General features: G+C 43.7%; 1 protein-coding gene across 35 annotated transcripts in view; it reads right to left on the reverse strand.

Annotated features, from left to right (window-relative positions):
* ZMYND8 (zinc finger MYND-type containing 8) overlaps window positions 1-20,421 on the reverse strand; it is a 148,831-nt gene that overhangs the window by 77,130 nt on the left and 51,280 nt on the right. For 22 of the 35 annotated variants that reach the window (XM_017944731.3, XM_017944752.3, XM_017944734.3 and 19 more), the window contains 5 exons: window positions 12,794-13,012; window positions 8,394-8,507; window positions 5,656-5,748; window positions 3,768-3,855; window positions 805-860 (listed from right to left, as the gene is read on the reverse strand). In XM_017944731.3, coding sequence (XP_017800220.1) covers window positions 805-860; window positions 3,768-3,855; window positions 5,656-5,748; window positions 8,394-8,507; window positions 12,794-13,012 — 570 coding nt within the window. The remainder of the gene's footprint in view (window positions 1-804; window positions 861-3,767; window positions 3,856-5,655; window positions 5,749-8,393; window positions 8,508-12,793; window positions 13,013-20,421) is intronic. The other 13 variants (XM_021920969.2, XM_017944736.3, XM_017944740.3 and 10 more) reach the window with 1 other exon arrangement.

Genomic DNA, 20,421 nt, shown 5'->3' on the forward strand with positions numbered 1-20,421 from the left:
TCAAGTGATCTGCCTGCCTCAGCCTCCCAAAGTGCTGGGATTACAGGTGTGAGCCACTGCACCTGGCCAGGTATCTATCTATCTATCTGGATATATCTAGATCTAGATCTATATATCCTTATATAAAAAGACATGGATGGGTCCCAATGCTATCTGAACAGTTTTTCTTTATGAATGAATGAGAGCACACTGACACGTTGAAGGTCATCCTATCTCAGTTTTTTATTCTCACAATGAGATCTGATAAAGAAAGCCTCCCTCATACCACTTTGGCTGTGAGCCTGTCCCACAACCACCAGACAGCCTCACAGCTCACATGCCTAAGATGTCTGTTCCATCCACACTATCACAATTATGGGCATTTGTAAGAAAACAGGGTCTCCTGGACACCTGGGCCACTCTCCCAGAAGCAGTCAAGGCCATGCCCCCAGATATCAAATCCTCTTCTGCAAGAGGACCAAAAGGGACCTGACACAATACCAGGCTGTGAGGCCAAGGTCAGAAATTACGAGTTCTATCTAGGCAATCAGGAAAAGACAGGAGGCCCAGTGCTTCCTGGTGACTCAAGGGTAAAAAACAAAAAATCCTTTCCATCTCCCTTAGATCACTGCTACAGTAAGGGTGTTTTATAATACATTGGGGCCGCTCTTTGTTCTTTTTACTTTCCTTGAAGAGTAGGGGTACGGCCTCAACAAACTCCAAAATCACTTTGGCTACCTAATAGGAGATTCTGCAAATGGAAACCTCAGTGCCCCATCCCCTCCCTCTGGGTGCATCTAAAACAGGACAGTGGGAAACACATACCTCATGTTCACAGATTTTGATGACTACTTTCGCTATTTGCGTCAATTTGTGATTTCCTAAGGGAATAAGAAAACAGGATTAATTCTAATGGAAATGCTGCAACACCAGGCCTGGGGATTTTACTTGCACTAACAACGTGTTTACTTGCTTTTCCCCCAGGATTAAGCTTTTAAAGGCTAAAACCAGAGGTTCCTGGCTTCTAATAGTGATTCACATTATGTGATTCTTCCCATCAATGTCGATGACTCTTTGGCACCTCGATGTCATCTTCTCTGCAACTGAGCAATTTATGTGGGTTTCCCTAGAGATCATAGATTAATACTTTTCAAATGCTTTGACACTCTAAAGGCTCGAATTAATGAAAAAAGGCCTTATTCTACCCATTGTCCCAGACGCCAGTCCAAGAAGAATCCAAAAGAAAGAAGAAGAGACATTTTCTTGCATAGCTCTGGTGTGGCTAGTGCTTCAAAACACATTTTCTTCTTGGGCCAGATGTGGTGGCTCATGCCTGTAATCCCAACACCTTGGGAGGCCAAGGCAGAGAGGTCACTTGAGCCCAGGAGTTGAAGACCAGCCTGGGCAACTTTTTAGCAAGACCCCATCTCTAGAAAAAAGCCACACACACACACACACACATTTTCTTCTCAGCTCCTCTCAAGAAGCCAATTAGGAAGCAGGAATAAAATGTGCCCACTTAATGAATGAGTAAGCCAAGGTTCAGGAGTCATAATTTACATTACTTAGCTAAAAAAGTAACCATCTAGCCCCAGGTCTAACTCTACACTAAACCAGAGGACAAGATGGTCCAAAAGTCATGTCTTCTTTCAACGTTATGGTATTTTTAGAAGTTGTAAATTTGTTGACATCAAGATTTCACACACACAAACACACAATATACCTACATTTCTGGTTTGCCTTGAAAACTCAGAAGATCCGATAACTATAATCAATGGAGCACTGGAGCTGCCAACAGCAACCTTTCCAGTCCAGGTAGGAGTTCTCTGTTCTCCATGATCCACAGCACATCACTTGACCTGCAGCCTTCTTGGCTTGTGCTAATGTTTTTGTTCTTCTACCTGACCTCATCCACTTGTTTATATAATCTGATAGGCTGGGCCTTTCTATATATTTGAGTATATAATATTTACATAAATTTTTTTTTTTTCTTGAGATGGAGTCTCGTTCTGTCACCCAGGTTGGAGTGCAGGGGCGCAGATCTCAGCTCACTGCAACCTCTGCCTCCTAGGTTGAAGTGATTCTTGCACCTCAGCCTCCAGAGTAGCTGGGATTATAGGCATGCACCACCACACTCAACTAATTTTGGTATTTTTAGTAGAGACAGGGTTTCACCATGTTGGCCAAGCTGGTCTTGAACCCGACTCAAGTGATCCGCCCGCCTCAGACTCCCAAAGTGCTGTGATTATAGGCGTGAGCCACTGCCCCGGCCCACACATTCTTAATGCTTAGTGCCTCACCTTTTTCCCCTCCTTTCACTCTCAGCCCTGCTATAGTTAATAATGCAGTATATGTGCGTAAAGCAGATATACATATATCTTTCCTTAAACACTAGCAAACAGGCTGGCATGGTCTCTCACACCTGTAATCCCAACACTTTGGGAGGTCAAGGCAGGCAAATCACTTGAGGTCAGGAGTTCGACACCAGCCTGGCCAACATGGTGAAACCCCATCTCTACTAAAAATACAAAAAATTAGCCGGGTGTGGTGGCACATGCCTGTAATCCCAGCTACTCAGGAGGCTGAGGAACGAGAATCACTTCAACCCAGGAGATGGAGGTTTCAGCGAGCCAAGATCACACCACGGCACTCCAGCCTGGGCGACTAAGTGCGACTCTGTCTCAAAATAAATAAATAAATAAATAAATAAATAAATAATCCTCTTTTTGCAATGAACAAAATATCTGAATAGATGTTTACAAACAAAGACATACAAGTTACTAGTAAGCACAGGAAAAGACACTGATCATTAGGAAAAGGCAAAGTAAAACCATCATGACATAATACTTTACACCTTCAAGAACAGGTAAAATTTAAAAGGCAGACAATATCAAGTGTCTGCCTTATATTGTGTGGAGCTAAAGAAAAATCTAATGTACCCTGCTGGCAGAATGTAAAATGATAGAACCACTTTGCAAAAACAGTTTGGTGAAACGTATTAAGTTAAATAAAAACCTACTCCCTGAGATGGCAACACCACTCCTAGGAATTTGCCCAAGAGAAAGAAAAACCTATGTCCATGCAAAGACTTGCACAAGCAGGTTCACAGCAGCTTATTCCTAACAGCCCAAAGCTGAAAACAACCCAAACATCCATCAGCATCAACTAGGTAAATGGATGAATGGTGGCATATTGATCGAATGAAAAGAAAAATCAGTCAGCAACAAAAAAAAAGGAACCACTAATAACACATAACACAGGTGACTCCTCAAAATATTACACTGTACGACAGCAGCCAGACACACAAGAGCACTACCTTGGACTCCAATTATATGAAATTCTACAAGAAGCAAAGCTAATCTATCCTAACACAAAGCAGAACTGTTGAGAGGGGTTCCCCTTGAGAGTGGGTTTCCTAGAAAAGGGCATGTATGAGAATCCAACAGGCTGATAGGAATGTTCTGGATCTTGTGGTTACACATTTGTCAAATTCAACGAACATAAACATAAAATCTGTGTTTTATTTTATGCAATTATACTTCCATTAAAACAAGGTTTGTAGAAACAACACTAAAAGGTAGCAGCACCATGCAGCCGCGAGCCACTTTAGATGTCAGCTCATACCTTAAAATGAACTTGGTCACTGCCTCCTATTCACACATATTAGCACAATCGATACACAAGTATTCTCAGTATGAATTACGAGCCTGATTTTTGATGAAGGGCAGGAATTTGTGCAACACATATACAGCACACTCTCTTTCTTAGGAGTCATCTAAGCCACTCACCCCCATTATAAATGATGCAGTTGTGCAAAATCCACTTTGCATCAGCCAGGAAGGCTTCTGTGCAGCCATACATTTTCTTTTTCGCATTCTGGGAAGAAAAGCGATAGAGCATAATCAGTGAGTCTAGACAAGCCACAGTCAGTGACTCTTGTGTCCCCACATAATTTTTGTAGCAGTCATTTGCCAAATCAATTAGTGTTCTTCCACTCATTTCCCAAGATGCTTCTTTTTAACCTACCACACACCGACTAAAGAATGCTTTTAATTTTTAGATCTATAACCCTATAAAAATGCACTCTTTGAATTTATCACAATAACTGGAATTTTCTCATCTTATAGTAGCTGTCATTTATCATGTAGCTTCTTCCAATAAACAGGGTAGTTTATTTATTTACTTTTTTTTTTTTTGGAGGTGGAGTTTTGCTCTTATCGCCCAGGCAGGAGTGCAGTGGCGCAATCTCGGCTCACTGCAACCTCCGCCTCCTGGGTTCAGGCGATTCCCTTGCCTCCGCCTCCCGAGTAGCTGGGATTAGAGGCATGTGCCACTATGCCCAGCTAATTTTAAGTAGAGACTGGGTTTCTCCACGTCGGTCAGGCTGGTCTTGAACTCCTGACCTCAGGTGATCTGCCCGCCTTGGCCTCCCAAACTGCTGGGATTACAGGCGTGAGCCACCGTGCCTGGCCAAACAGGACATTTCATATATTTATACATTATTTATTATTAGTCTTATGGTCTCACACAAACCTCACAATAATTTAATGAAGTACTTATTATCATACCCATTTTACAGAAAGGCAAACTGAGGTACAGTAATGTTAAGGAACGTTATCTAAAATTCCACAGCTCTGAACTTATAAAGTTAGGTTTCCAACTCCATCTCTTTTGAATGCCTCCTTTTTCCACCACACCATGAAGGTATGTGCAATTTCCTAAAAACAGACTAGATTTATGGTTTGGGAGTTATCAGGGAAGACAATATGAAGTAATGTTTCTTCCTCATGGATGCATTTCACTGCCCATATTTTGCTGCAAACAGTTTGAAAATCAGCATCAGTTTGATGTGGACAATCTAAAGTGTTCCAAGTATAATTTTCAGCGTGGAATTTCAGCATCAACTTTTAAAACCTTCAGGCATTTGGCCGGGCACGGTGGCTCAAGCCTGTAATCCCAGCACTTTGGGAGGCCAAGATGGGCGGATCACGAGGTCAGGAGATCGAGACCATCCTGACTAACACGGTGAAACCCTGTCCCTACTCAAAAAAATACAAAAAACTAGCCGGGCGAGGTGGCGGGCGCCTGTAGTCCCAGCTACTTGGGAGGCTGAGGCAGGAGAATGGCGTAAACCCGGGAGGCGGAGCTTGCAGTGAGCTGAGATCCGGCCACTGCACTCCAGCCTGGGCGACAGAGAGACTTCGTCTCAAAAAAAAAACCTTCAGGCATTCAAGAAATATCCTAATCAGTAGAGTAAGTCAAATTCTAAGAAGCCACATCTTTATTGCTAATCTGGAGGCTTCCCAGACACTTAATTTTCTCTTCTTCCTTCCTGCTGCTCTCATTAGCACCTCCGAAAGAAAGAGGACGTAACGTTCAACTCAATCAAATCACTAACTCTTAGAAGCTACAGCTTTTGCAGGTAAAAAGCTAGAATCACTCGTGAAAGTATTACCAAAGAATTTCAACATTCCACTGCAATCTTGGAAGAATGTTACAAAAGAAAGACATCAGAGAATCAAGAGTTCTTCTATCCAAATAAAGGAGCAATGAAAATGCAGAGAAACAATTTAAGATTGTTATGTCCAACTTGAGATAGAGCATGGGCAATGAGGGAAGAGCCTTAGGCGTCTCAGCTGTGGGCTACAATGGTGAGGTTCTTTGATGGAGGCCAACCTTTTCCAATGTACAAAGGTCCATTGGATGGAAGATGTATTCCGCATAGTCAGGGTGCTGTTCCAATGGAACGGGCTTCTGGAATGCATCTGTCTACAAAAGAGAAGATATGCACACCCATCATTACTATGGAGAACCAAGCATTAATGCTAACAAACGGCTTGAAAAACGGAGACAACTTTTCAGATAATAAAGTTCTGAAGGTTTCCATAAAGGATGACCTTGGGGAGCTCCAAATTGTCTACCTTCTAATTCTGCCTGGTTATTGATAATTATGAGCCCAACTGTGATCCGATTTTATTCTTGGTTTTCAATACACACTCAAGAAACAGATCCTGTCTTCTTACATTAAGATTGACAATTACAATATGCACTGTAAGTTAAAAAGATGCTTTAACGAAATCAGCAACTTTCTCCTGACTGATTTGACGTTCAACGATTTATTTGAGAAATTAATGCCTTCTTCAATTTTTCTTCTTGGTCTTTAATTCTATGGATTGACAAGTCTACATGACTCATTCTTTTTGTAAACAGTCATTAGCACATATAATTTAGCCTATGAAAAATCGAAAGTAATTCCTTGCCACACTCAACATAAAAATTATACCATAGCAAAAAAAAAAAAAAATTGTGCAAACCAAACTAAGCAAACTAGTGCTTCCACTGATTGAGATTGTATTTAAAAGAGCCTAATTTGTTAAAGGTTCTCAATTGAAGGGTATCCAATTGGCATGCTCTAAATTTTTTTTTATCATCTCATCAAAATTTCAGAATATAATCTCAAAGCAAAAGCTTCTTTTTTATTAAAGAAATAAAACCACAGTGACTAGCCCCAAGAATCTAAATTTAGCCCCAAGAATCTACACTTTTGTACAGTAATGGATTTAGACAGCAAATTCTCAGGAGTTCTACAAAGGGTCACCACTAGCCCCTATGGTGCCTTTGTGCAAATCAGGTACGGGGCGCCACATCCGCAAGTTTCTCTAGATTCGTCTGTAGGGGCCAGGCGCAGTGACTCACGCCTGTGATCCCAGCACTTTGGGAGGCTGAGGCAGGAGGATCATTTAAGGCCAGAAGTTTAAGACTAGCCTGGCAACATAGCGAGACCCTGTCATTACAAAAAACCAATAATAAAAAAGTTAGCTGGGTGTGGCGGTGTGTGCATCTATAGTTCCAGCTACTTGAGAGGCTGAGGTGGGAGCATTGCCTGAGCCCAGGAGGTTGATGCTGCAATAAGCTATGATTGCGCTCCAGCCTAGGCAACAAAGCAACAGTCTGCTTCCAAAAAAAGAAAAGAAGGAAGAAGGGAGGGAGGGAAGGAGGGAAAATATTCATCTATAGAAAAAATGTCATAATACGCTTATTATATTGTCAAAATAATATTATCTTCAAAAACAAGTTATTTTTCTGCCATTTTCCTGAAAAGTATTATGATACATCTACAAACCACAGTGGCTATGGTATAACCTGGGATTCAAAACAGGTGGGGCACCTATGTGAGGTACACAACTGGCCAGCCCTGCCCCACATGCAGATTTTCCTCAAGGGGCAAAGGCTGTATATCAAATCCCATCTCAAAATTGAAGGAACTAACCAAAATCTCACCCTGTACGGAAAAGTCACTGATTGAGTTTTCCTTGAAAGTTCCATCATCAGATCTGGGACATACATAAACTGTGTTGTGCTCAGCTTCCTCACTGAAATGGATTTTCCTAACTCCCATGGGAAGGAGCACAAAGCTCCCCTTGCTGGGTGCTGTACGAGGTTTCACTTTGCAACCAATCAGAATTTTCAATCCCCCTCAATGTTTTACTACGTCATTGCCCAAATGATACGGTTTGGTTCTGTGTCCCCACCCAACCTCATCTCGAATTTTAATCCCTACATGTCAAGGGAGGAACCTGGTGGGAGGTGACTGGATCACGGGGGTGGTTTCTCCCATTCTGTTCTCGTGATAGTGAGTGAGTTCTCACAAGATCTTGTAGTTTAAAAGTGTCTGGCACTTCCCACCCCACTTCTCTTGCTGCCATGTAAGATGTGCCTTGCTTCCCCTTCACCTTCCACCATCACTGTAAGTTTGCTAAGGCCTCCCTAGCCATGCAGAACTGTGAGTCAAATAAACCTCTTTTCTGGCCAGGTGCAGGGGCTCATGCCTGTAATCCCAGCACTTTGGGAGGCCGAGGCTGGAGGATCTCCTGAGGTCAGGAGTTTGAGACCAGCCTGGCCAACATGATAAAACCCCGTTTCTACTAAAAATACAAAAAAAAAATTAGCCCATGTGGTGGCGGGAGCCTGTAATCCCAGCTCCTGGGGAGGCAGAGGCATGAGAATCACTTGAGAATCACTTGAACCTGGGAGGTGGAGGTTGCAGTGAGCCGAGATCAATCACACCACTGCACTCCAGCCTGGGTGACAGAGCAAGTCTCTGTCTCAAAAACAACAAAAAAACAAAAAACCTTTTTTCTTCATAAATTACTCAGTCTCAGGTAATATCTTTACAATAGTGTGGAAAGAGACTAATGTACCAATTAAACTCCTTTGAGACATACAGTGCTTACTACTACAGAGAATTAACTGAATAGCATCATACCTCATGTGTGATTTACACATACTTGAATTTGGGGACACAAGGAGGCCCAAAGAATATGTCAGGTGCCTAAAAAGCTAAGCTATTAACAGAACAAAACATATGTCATTACATTCATTTACGCTTATACCAAGAGGAACTTTCTTCTTACCCCTGGCTGTTTCATTTTCTGAATGGCAAACTTGAGCAGGTAGGATAACTGTTCAATGGTGAGCATTGTCATGGCTTTACTCTGGGTCTCGATGCATTCTGCTACTGTAATTTTCTACAAGTCAAAGTCATACACAAATGTCCGGTTAGAAAAAAGAAATTACCATCCATGTACTGATTTCTATTTTTTCAGCAAACTCACAGACAAAAAGCAATTCTCATCCAAATGAGACTTGTTGTTTCACTTAGCAAAGACCTCCTGGAACAAAATGTAACAGATCTACTGGAACAAAATGTACCATATCAGTGGGTAACTATTAAAAAACCTATCAATCTATTTCCTTATCAGGAAGCATTTTTAGCTCAGGAAGATGACATGATCTGAGAAAAGATGTGGGGTAGACAGGGGCCTGAAAAATCATCATTATTATAACCTTTAGGTTTCAAGAATGGGATATGAAAGCAAAGGCCAGGTGGGCATGGTGGCTCACACCTGTAATCCCAGCACTTGGGGAGGCTGAGGTGGGTGGATTGCTGGAGCCCAGGTGTTGGAGACCAGCCTGGCAACATGGTGAAACTCCATCTCTACAAAAAGTACAAAAATTAGCCAGGCATGGTGGCACGCGTCCATAGTCCCAACTACTTGGGATGCTGAGGTGGGAGGATGGCTTGAGCCTGGGAGGCAGAGGCTGCAGTGAGCCATGATTGCACCACTGCATTCTAGCCTGGGTGACAGAGTAAGATCCTGTCTCAAAAATATATATGCGTAAAAAAAGAAAGTAAAGGTCATGGATGATTTCAGGGTGATTACTTCACAGGATTAACACTTATCAACCATTTATCCTGATCCTCTTAAGGTTCTGGGCTGTCATTCAGGAAACTGACAAGGCATTAATTCAATAGCATCACTGATGGAAAGGGACAGACTTCCCTGTGGAAAGATTACAAGGGAAAGCAGTAGACTAATAATACCTATGACTTCATTGTCCATCTCCCTTACTTTGAACCCACCTAAGGCGCTGTGTCAATCTACAAAAGAAGCACAACCTAACCTAACTGTCTATCTCCATGGGCAATAGATATCAGCTCATAAGGGAAACTCCCATCAAAGAAGAGACCTAGAGGAACGTCTGAAACCAGATTCTGCTATGTAAATCTGGTACTATATCTTAAGGCTTCAGAATCCTTATGTAGCAGCAACAACAAAAATAGCAAATTCTGATCATGTCAGGAAACACTCTTTAACCATCTGTGTAGGGAGAGCTGAGAAAAGTTTTCTCCAATTAATTTGGATTCAGTTTCCATTTTTCACATCTCTGGGGCCTCCAAAAGGAACTCTCAGATGTGTCTCGTTGGTTGTCGAGGAAAAGGCCAACACAAGAGTCACTCAGAAGCTGAAAACAGTGCATGACGCACGCATCTATTTGCTCAGCTACCAGAGCCTGCAACATTCAGTCTTCCCAGTTGACTGCCATAACAACTCTTCCCGGAAGAAATTCAGGGCCCTGAATCTCAAACACAGAGCACCTGTTTGTTTGAATCTGGTTTGTTTCCAGGTAACCTATCCATGGCAAACACTTGGGCTGCCTGCCGAACTATCATTCATTCCCTCTCGCCCCGCACTCCTTCTTCCTGGCTGGCAGTGCCTGGTTCCCACAACACAAAAAGCACCACATAAGCAATTTTCAAGGCTTTTTTGTACAAGGACTCGTGATGCAATACTGACCAATGAGCCCAGGGGCAAATCAGCTGGGGGATGATGGACAAATCTTTCTGCTGGATAAAAAGAGATGTAAGGAGAGACACTCTCCTTTTGGGAGAATTTCTGTCTATCCACACATAATACCTGAACCCCAGCAGCCAACTTATGGCTTAGAGAACGTGTCACCTCAACAATGAGATGGAAAGCGTCTGGCTCTAAATAAACTCTGGCCTGGCCCTGCCTCTGGGTTCTGACGATAATAAATCCATATTGTTTCAGCCCCCTTCCATCAGGAACTAGTGCTTGCATTAATAACTATTTTTTGTTGGTGGGGCACAGTGGCTCACACCTGTAATCCCAACAATTTGGGAGGTCGAGGTGGGAGGATCGCTTAAGCCTAGGAGTTCAAGACCAGCCTAGGTAACACAGCAAGACTCTGTCTCTACAAAAGACTTAGTAAGTAGCTAGGTGTGGTGGTGTGTACCTATGGTCCCAGGTACTCAGGAGGCTCAGGTGGGAGGATCACTTGAGCCCAGGTGGTCAGGGCTGCAGTGAGCATGATCTAATTACTGCACTCCAGCCTGGGCAACAGAACAAGATCATGTCTCAAATAAAAATAAAAGAACTATTATTTGCAGCAAAAGCATCCTATCAGAGCTGCTGTCATCTTTGCAATATCATTAAACAACTGGAAAAAGCTGGCCAAGACCAAAGAAAATCGGTGAAGGTTCCAGATCCCATGACAATGTAGTAGAATGGAGTCAGCCTCTGAGTGCAGAGGACAACGCCGCTGTACGATGCAAACCCTACATATTTCTCCATCTAGAGTAACCCAAAGAGAATAGCAGCCACCTTTTGCCATATTAGAGAGGACACCATTACAGCATCATCGTCATCATATTGATTTGATGTCTACTTTTTTTTTTGTATATTTCTTATTTTTCCCCTCTCCCTACACAAAAACATGACAGACACTGTCCTATAGCTTGCTTTTTTCCCTACTAAAGGCATCTGGATGATCTTTCCATTTCACACATAGAAAGCTTCCTCATGGCCGGACGCAGTGGCTCAAGCCTGTAATCCCAGCACTTTGGGAGGCCAAGACGGGCGGATCACGAGGTCAGGAGATCGAGACCATCCTAGTGGCTAACACGGTGAAACCCCGTCTCTACTAAAAAATACAAAAAACTAGCCGGGCGAGGTGGCGGGCACCTGTAGTCCCAGCTACTCAGGAGGCTGAGGCAGGAGAGTGGCATAAACCCAGGAGGCGGAGCTTGCAGTGAGCTGAGATCCGACCACTGCACTCCAGCCTGGGCGACAGAGCGAGACTCCGTCTCAAAAAAAAAAAAAAGAAAGCTTCCTCATTTGAGATCAAACTCCAATGTACCTTTTTTTTCTTTTTTTTTTTGAGACATGGTCTTGCTTTATTGCCCAGGCTAGAATGCAGTGGCATGATTACAGCTCACTGCAGCCTCAACCATCTGGGCTTAAGTGATCCTCCAAGTTCACCCTCCCAAGTAGCCAGGACTACAGACACATACCACCATGCCTGGCTAATTTTTTAAAACTTTCTGTAGAGACGGGGGTCTCCCTATGTTGCCCACACAGGTCTTCAACTCCTGGGATCAAGCAATCTTCTTGCCTCGGCCTCCCAAAGTGCTGGGATTACAGTCATGAGCCACCACACTCAGCCTCCGATGCATCTTTGAATCCAAGAGACATTCCACATTAAATAATTGTGGAGACAACATTTTTATTTTCAGCAATTCAAAACAAACATCAGAGTTGGGGGTCTCCAAGAACAGGAGCCACCTCAGAACGGTGGAAACCCTAATAGTTGGCTTAATAAAGGGTGCCTGGGCTTTGCTACATAGGAGGCGTACACAGTGCCCGACTACACCCGTGCACTGCTGCCTCCGGCCGTCTGCCTAGAAGGTGTCCCCCAAATGGCTGCATGGCTCACTCCTCTCCTTCATCAAGTCTTTCTCAAACTTTAGTGAGACTTTCCCAGACCACCACATTCAAAATGAAAACACTTCGCACCCCTTTGGACTTCCTATTCCCATCCTGAATTTGTTTTCTTCACAGCACTTTTCTTTTAACTCATTATATGAAACATTATTTATTTTGGTTTTTGTCCTTTTCTGCTGGGGGAAAAAAAAAAGGATTCATGCCTGTTTTTGTGCACTGTCGAATCCCCAGCACCTAACAGGCACTCAAGAAATACTTGTTGCACAAAAGAAAGCATCAGACGGCCACCACAGGGAACATGCAACCAAACGTGGTCTTCTCAGCTTAGTTACTGCTGATGATTCGATGATGAGGCAGGCAACAACATCCAAGATGGAGAAGAACAGCACGAGATCTTTTCAAAATGTGTGAGCCATTCATGATTTAGGAGTTAACGTTCAAAAAGTTCCTCATAGAAGATGCAGAGATGATGACTACAGATCTCCAAGGAATCCAAGGACTCATGAGAAACCAGAAATAATATTCCGTGCAATTGTCTTTCCAAGAGCTGCAGTACTGCAGCCACTGCCGGTGGTGGTCGAGAAGCGGGTGACCCGGATAGAACAGGTGGAAAGCAAGAAATTTCTCTTTTCCATCTATCTGGATTATTTGTAAATTTAAAAATAAAAGGAAGAAAGAGAAAGGAGAGGAAACGAGGCAGGTAATGCATTCATTCATCAGGAACTAACCTCACATTCAGGACAAAACCAGTCCCCCTCTGGTTCCGATGTCAGTCTCAGACACTTAGCGTGATAAACCCGGGGACAGAGCTCACAGCAAAGGACTTGGCCTTCCCGGTGACAAACCCAGCAGTAGAAATCATTTCGTCCATCCTGCGGTACAACATCAACAGGGTCTGTGGTGAGTGGCTGCTTCATATAGTAAAACGGACCATGTCTTAGTTCTGACTGAAATGTAGGCAAGAAAGACAGGTTTGGTTTCAAAACAAATGTGCATTCTCAAAAGGAATTTGAACAAGTACATCAATAACAACAAAAGAAAATTACAGTATTTCACAAATTCATTAAAAAGCCTAACTTATCTTACGTTACTAAATACTGCATTAGCAAGTTGTTAAAATTATGCAGATTTTTCTTTTTTCTATTTTAAGAGGCCACGATTAAAAGCTGGTATCTAAGAGTCACAAGGCAGCCCTAGCAGAACGGCACACTGCCTACAACCCAGATCTACCTAGATTCAGATTTTAACTCTACCATTAACCAGGTGCATGACCCTGGACAAGTCTCTTAACCTCTCAGCTTCAATTTTCTCATCTGTAAAATGGAGATGATAATACCTAACACTTCATGGTACTGTGTTGCTGTTAAATGGGGTGACATAATCTATGCCTACTGATCAAAATGCCACCATACTAACAGTGCTGATGTGGTTGGAAGCCCAGCTTACAGAAGTCCCAGTTTACAAAGCCAATAAAAGCGCAGTAGTTTGCCCTGGGATTCTTTAAATGGCAGACATTTAGAGAACAGATCAATAGGGTTTGAGTCACCAAAAAATGGTTATCTTTTTTTTTTTCTTTCTTCAGAGATGGAGTCTCGCTCTGTCGCCCAGGCTGGAGTGCAGTGGAGTGATCTCAGCTCACTGCAACCTCCACCTCCCAGATTCAAGCCATTCTCCTGTCTCAGCCTCCCGAGTAGCTGGGACTACAGGTGTGTGGCTACCACGCCCGGCTAATTTTCATAATTTTAGTAGAGATGGGGTTTCACCATGTTAGCTAGGCTGGTCTCCATCTCCTGACCTCATGATCCACCCGCCTCAGCCTCCCAAAGTGCTGGGATCACAGGCGTGAGTCACTGCATCCGGCCAGTTATCTAATTTTTAAGTTTACCCCCAATACATAAAGTGTTTATGAGCCAACAAGAGGCTTCCTAAAGCCATAATCCTTGAACATGGTAGGTCCTTGTTTTTGCTAGGGAGCCATATCTCTTATTTGACATCAGCAATGGCAGAAAGATGAGATGGGTGGCCAACTCATGGGAGCTCGACCTCTTCCTGGTATATTATGGTATATTATGGAATATTATGTTATATTATGGAATCCAGCAAAGCCACACTTGAACACAAAAAGTCACTCAGGAGAAACTCATAATGAAAATGTCTATCAGAAACGAATACGAAATCCTATTTAGGAAGTACATGTGTAAGTCCAGTGGGAAGGGTCAAAACGACATGGTAACTAGCTGTGTGGTCTTAGGAAAGCAACTCAACCCACTTTGAGCCTCAATTCCCTGGCAATAAAACCATGGAGAACAGTTTAGCCACAACCATATTCCCTACCCTCAAATAACTCTCACTGTATAACACGTTTCTTTTCTGTCCTTCAGTAAAACATGATGGTGTCCTCCATAAATATCTTCTATGTTGTTGAGATACTGCATACTTTTTGATGATACTATGAATGGGGATTTACTAAACGGTTATCATTGATACATAGAAATGTTGTCAGATTTCTAATACCGACCTCATATATAGACAGTTCCAATAGTTTATTGACTGAAAATCATATAACTCTAAGTAACACCGGTTTTGTCTTTTCCTGTCTAAAACTAGAACGTTACTTTTTTTTTTTTTTGAGACAGAGTCTCGCTCTGTCGCCCAGGCTGGAGTGCAGTGGTGCGATCTCGGCTCACTGCAAGCTCCGCCTCCCGGGTTCACACCATTCTCCTGCCTCAGCCTCCCGAGTAGCTGGGACTATAGGTGCCCACCACCTCGCCAGGCTAGTTTTTCGTATTTTTTAGTAGAGACGGGGTTTCACCGTGTTAGTCAGGATGGTCTCGATCTCCTGACCTCGTGATCTGCCCGTCTCGGCCTCCCAAAGTGCTGGGATTACAGGCTTGAGCCACCGCGCCCGGCCCTTTTTTTTTTTTTGAGATGGTGTTTCGCTCTTGTTGCCCAGGCTGATGTGCAATGGCGCAATCTCGGCTCACTGCAACCTCTGCCTCCCAGGTTCAAGTGATTCTCCCGCCTCAGCCTCCTGAGTAGCTGGGATAACAGGCACCCACCACCACACCCAGGTAATTTTTTGTATTTTTAGTAGAGACGGGGTTTCACCATGTTGGCCAGGATGGTCTCCAACTCCTGGCCTCAGGTGATCTGCCCACCTCTACCTCCCAGAGTGCTGGGATTATAGGCGTTAGCCGCTGCTCCAGATCGCATAATTCTTTAGCCCAGTTATTTCCCTGTGTCATATCAACTTTTAAGATAGAGCTCTACTTGGTTTCCAGGGAATACCAATATCACTGCTACAATATTTTTTCATGTTACATTTTCAGCATGCTGTTGTACACCATCTTCATTTTATCCTGACAATCACCCAAAAAGGTACTAAGAGTACTCCCTAATGAGAAAATCAGAAATCAAAAATGCTCCAAAATCCTTAAGTTTTTGAGCACTAACATGAAGCCACAAGTGGAAAATTCCACATCTGACCTCTTGTGATGAGTCACATATATTATTTAAAATATTGTATAAATTTATCTTCAGGCTATATGTATAAGGTATGTGATATGGTTTGGCTGCATCCCCACCCAAATCTTATCTTGAATTGTAATTCCCATAATCCCCACGTCATGGGAGGCACCCGGTGGGAGGTAATTGAATCATGGAAGTGGTTACCTCCATGATGTTCTGGTGATAGTTCTCACAGGATCTGATGGTTTTATAAGGAGCTTTTCCCCCTCTTCTCTCTGCATTTCTCCTTGAAGCAGCCATGTGAAGGACGTGTTTGCTTCCCTTCCCCACCTTGATTTTAAGTTTCTTGAGGCCTCCCCAGCCATGCTGAACTGTGAGTCAAACTGCCCTCCTTTATACACATTACCCAGTCTCGGGTATGTCTTTATTAGCAGCATGAGAACAAACAAACTAATATAGTATGTATGAAACATAAATGAATTTTAAGTTTAGACCAGGCACAGTGGCTCACGCCTGTAACATCAGCACTTTGGGAGGCCGAGACGGGTGGATCACCTGAGGTCAGGAGTTCTAGAACAGCCTAGGCAACATGGTGAAACTCTATCTCTACAAAAAATATAAAAATTAATGCACAAACCTGTGCATTAAGGCATGGTGGCACATGCCTGTAATCCCAGCTACTCAGGAGGCTGAGGCAGGAGAATCGCTTCAACCCAGGAGGCAGAGGTTGCAGTGAGTCAAGATTATGCCACTGCACTCCAGCCTGGGTGACAGGGCGAGACATCATCATCTCAAAAAAATATATATCTATGTGTTTAGGCTTGGGTCCCATCTTGAGATATCTCACTATGTATATGCAAATATTCCAAATTAAAAAATAAACAAATAAAAACTAAAAAACACTTCTGGTCCCAAGCATGAATAGGGGATACCCAGCCCGTACTAGTCTTACTTGACATGTAGAAAAACTTGGTTACTTGGTTAAAGAGATTTATCTGACCTTGGAGCCCAGAGCAAAGACTCAAACCTGGGTCTCCCAGCACACCCTCTCTTCCCTATAGCCCTCACAAGACAATGCTGAACCCAGGAGAGCCTGCGTTGACTTAGAGACCCCCTCAGGAACATTATCTGTAATGCAAACTAAGTTCAGCTTAATGCACAAACCTAGAGGGAAAAAACATCTGAAATATAAGATGACTACTAAAAACCTGACAGAAGGGGACATGAACAGCATCCAGAGCACGGGCTCTCAACCTTGGTACTGGTGACACTGGACGCCAGAAAAGTCTTTGTTGTGGGAGACGTCCTATGCATTGCAGGGCAGGTAGCATACCTGGCTAGATTCCAGTAACACTCTAACACTGTCACACACATAAAATTAGGACAACCAAAAATGTCTCCAGACTTTGCCCAATGTCCCTTGGAGGGCAAAACTGTCCCTAGCTGAGAACCACTAATGTAGAGGGTCTGCTATCTGCCTAGGAAAACGGTTGCTTTGAATTTATTGTAGGGGTATGCGGGTGCTGAAGAGGAGATGGGGGAGGAGCAGCAGGAAGGGGAAGAGAGGGCGGGGAATTCCTGTTGAAAGATAAACTATACATACCAAGCATGCAGAACTATTTCCCTTTTTTCTTTCTTTTTTTTTCTTTTTCTTTTTTTCAGAACTATTTCTAACCTCAGTGGGGTCTTCAAGGATGCTACTGTGGTTTTTGTAAGATAACACTAAGCCGTATTTTCAGTATCTGACTTCTTTTCAGTAAGTTAATAATAGGATAGGAAGAGTTGTTAAGAAGCTAGAAGAATCGGCCAGGCGCAGTGGCTTACGCCTGTAATCCCAGCACTTTGGGAAGCCAAGGCGGGTGGATCACCTGAGGTCAGGAGCTCAAGACCAGCCTGGCCAACATGGTGAAACCCCATCTCTACTAAAACTATAGGTGGGCGCCTGTGGTCCCAGCTACTCAGGAGGCTGAGGCAGGAAGAAGTGCTTGAACCCGGGAGGCAGAGGTTGTGGTGAGCCAAGATCGCACCATCGCACTCTAGCCTGGGCAACAGAGCGAGACTCTGTTACAAAAAAAGAGAAGCTGGAAGAATCAAATATGACTGCTCATCTCCCTAACCAGCAACTCAAGTCCTCTCTGTCTGATATTAGCCGAGGTACTGATCCTTCAGAATTAAGTTTCTCCTGGTGCTCCCCTCCCAACCCCACTACCCTCTGGCTGGGGCTGGGTGCCCCTAGGAGGATCCTGAGGACAGCCTGGCTGCTCCATACTCTTTTCAGAAGATTTTCTCCTTTCCCAAAGCAGCAGCAGTTGCTGAGAGCTAGATGCCTGGTTAATCTCCTTATCAATCAGATATTTTCCTTATCTGCCGCTTATAAGTGTTTCCTGTTCCATAAAAATAATCTGATAACAAATATGGAACATTTTATAAAGGGAAAGCAAATCATTTCTGAGTTATTATTTTTTTCCCCTACATGTATAGTATGTGTTGCCAGTCTGATAACTAGGGAAACAGGTTGCAACCTGTGTTATCGTGGAATATTTGCAGGTTATTATGGGATACTGCAGAAGAGAAAATCTTCTTATTTCCCTACTCCTTCCACAGGCTGGCTAACAAGAAAATAGAAAAGGCCCTGTCTATTTGCTTCTGGAATACCTTCAATGATACCAGGAAACGGCAAACTTTTCCTATAAAAGCTTCTATAAGGATAGTAAATACTTGAGGCTTTGCAGGCCATTAGGTCTCTATTGCGAATACTCAATTTGGCCACTGTAGCGCAAAAGCACGCACAGATAGTACATAAGTGAATGACTGTAGCTGTATGCCAATAAAACTTTACAAACACAGGCTTCAGGCAGCATCTGGCCCACAGGCTGTAGTTGCAGACACCTGGTCTACATAAACCAGAGTATGGGTTCTCTAGCTGTGTGTGAACACAAGGTCCATGTGTGGAGTATGAGAACCATAGACTCCAGTTCCTACAGAGGCCACACAGAGGCCATACCTGAGTGAAAAAAACCATAGCTTCACCTCTCATTCTCCTACATCTGGTAAAAGCACGAATACTGTGAAGTATGTAAGAAAAAACCACCTAGCCCTGGAGTGTGAGGATGCACTGGCATTCAACCTCAAAGTGGGGAAGACAGCAGGGCTGGGCAGAGCTCAGACCCAACTTACAGAGGCAGCACCCACTCAGCTCCAGTGATCCAGCGAGTTGGGCAGACACACACACTCCTAGTGTTGCCTGACCTTGGGGAGAAACTGGCAATCCCTGCACTCCCCTGAACTGTCTCAACTGTTAATACACTGTCTCTGCCAAACAAAAAACTTCTGTGGGCCTTGGTGCAGTGGTTCACGCCTGTAATCCCACCAATCTGGGAGAATGAAGTGGGAGAACAGCTTGAGCCCAGGAGTTTGAGACCAGCCTGGGCAACAAGACCCTGTATCTACAAAAAGTTAAAAAAAACAAAAAAAATTAGCCAGGCATGGTGGGGCACACCTGTAGACCCAGCTACTTGGGAGGCGGAGGTGGGAGGACTGCTTGAGCCCAGGAGGTCAAGGCTGCAGTGAGCCACAATGACACCACTGTACTCCAGCAGCCTCGGCAATAGAGCAAAGCCCTGTCTCTCTTTTTTTTTTTTCGCCGATACAGAGTCTCACTCTGTCAGCCAGGCTGGAGTGCAGTGGTGTGATATTGGTTCACTACAACCTCCGAGGTTCAAGCGATTCTCGTGTCTCAGCCTCCCGAGCAGCCGGGATTACAGGTGTGCACCACCACGCTTGGCTAATTTTTGTATTTTTAGTAGAGACAAGGTTTCACCATGTTATTCAGGCTGGTCTCGAACTCCTGGCCTCAGGTGATCCGCCTACCTTAGCCTCCCAAAGTGCTGGGATTACAGGCATGAGCCACCAAGCCTGGCCCTGCAAAGCCTTGTCTCTTTAAAAAAAAAAAAGAAAGAAAGAAAGAAAGAAAAGAAAGACTTCTGTGAAATGTCCTAGTTTTTAGGACAATGTGTGGGCCCAAGAAAATAAGTACTAGCCACTCATTCATGATATGTAGACACCCTATACTCAGAGAAGGTGAAGCAGTGCCCCATCATTCATTTCTTTGCTGTATTTGATCAAAGACACACCTAAGGCCATTCTGTACAAATCTGCTGGCACGTTATTTCTCAATCCTTTAATGCAAGGGGAAAAAACCAAAACACCTCCCAAAAGGACGTTTGAACTCAAATGTGTCAGAACTAAAGAGCAGAGTGGTATTTATCTGTAAAGACCCTGACGTCATTTTGGGCAAGGTATTTCTTGCCCCATATACTACAGGACATCCATTTAGCAACCTGACCCTCCTCCACAAAACGCCGGGAGCATCTTCCCATACATTCTCAAACCCTCCAAAGGGTGAAAACACTGGACCAAAGGTCTTCAGAAAATGCATGGTAAACCTTAGGATGCTTTTAAACCCTGAAAATAAAATGTGTTTTAAAGCTCTTCTTTAAACTTCTGGCCCGGTGCAGTGGTTCACGCCTGTAATCCCAACACTTTGGGAAGTTGAAGCAGGAGAATCACTTCAGCCCAGGAGTTCGAGACCAGCCTGGGCAAGAAAGTGAGACCCCATCTCTATAACAAAATCAAAAAACCAACCCGGTGTGCCAAAATGGGCTGAAAGTCCCAGCTACTTGGGAGGCTGAGGGAAGAGAGAACTGCTTGAGCTGGGGAGGTCGAGGCTGCAGAGCCGGGGAGGTTGAGGTTGCAGCGAGCCGTGATCATGTCACTGCACTCCAGCCTGGGCAGCAGAGTGAGAACCTGTCTCAAAAAATAAAAATAAACTTCCCTAAAATGAATTCCTAATATATGATAAATGGGTGGAATAGGGACCAAACTTAAA

This window comes from Papio anubis, chromosome 16 (genome assembly GCF_008728515.1).
Source record: "Papio anubis isolate 15944 chromosome 16, Panubis1.0, whole genome shotgun sequence".
NCBI classification, from domain to species: Eukaryota; Metazoa; Chordata; class Mammalia; order Primates; family Cercopithecidae; genus Papio; species Papio anubis.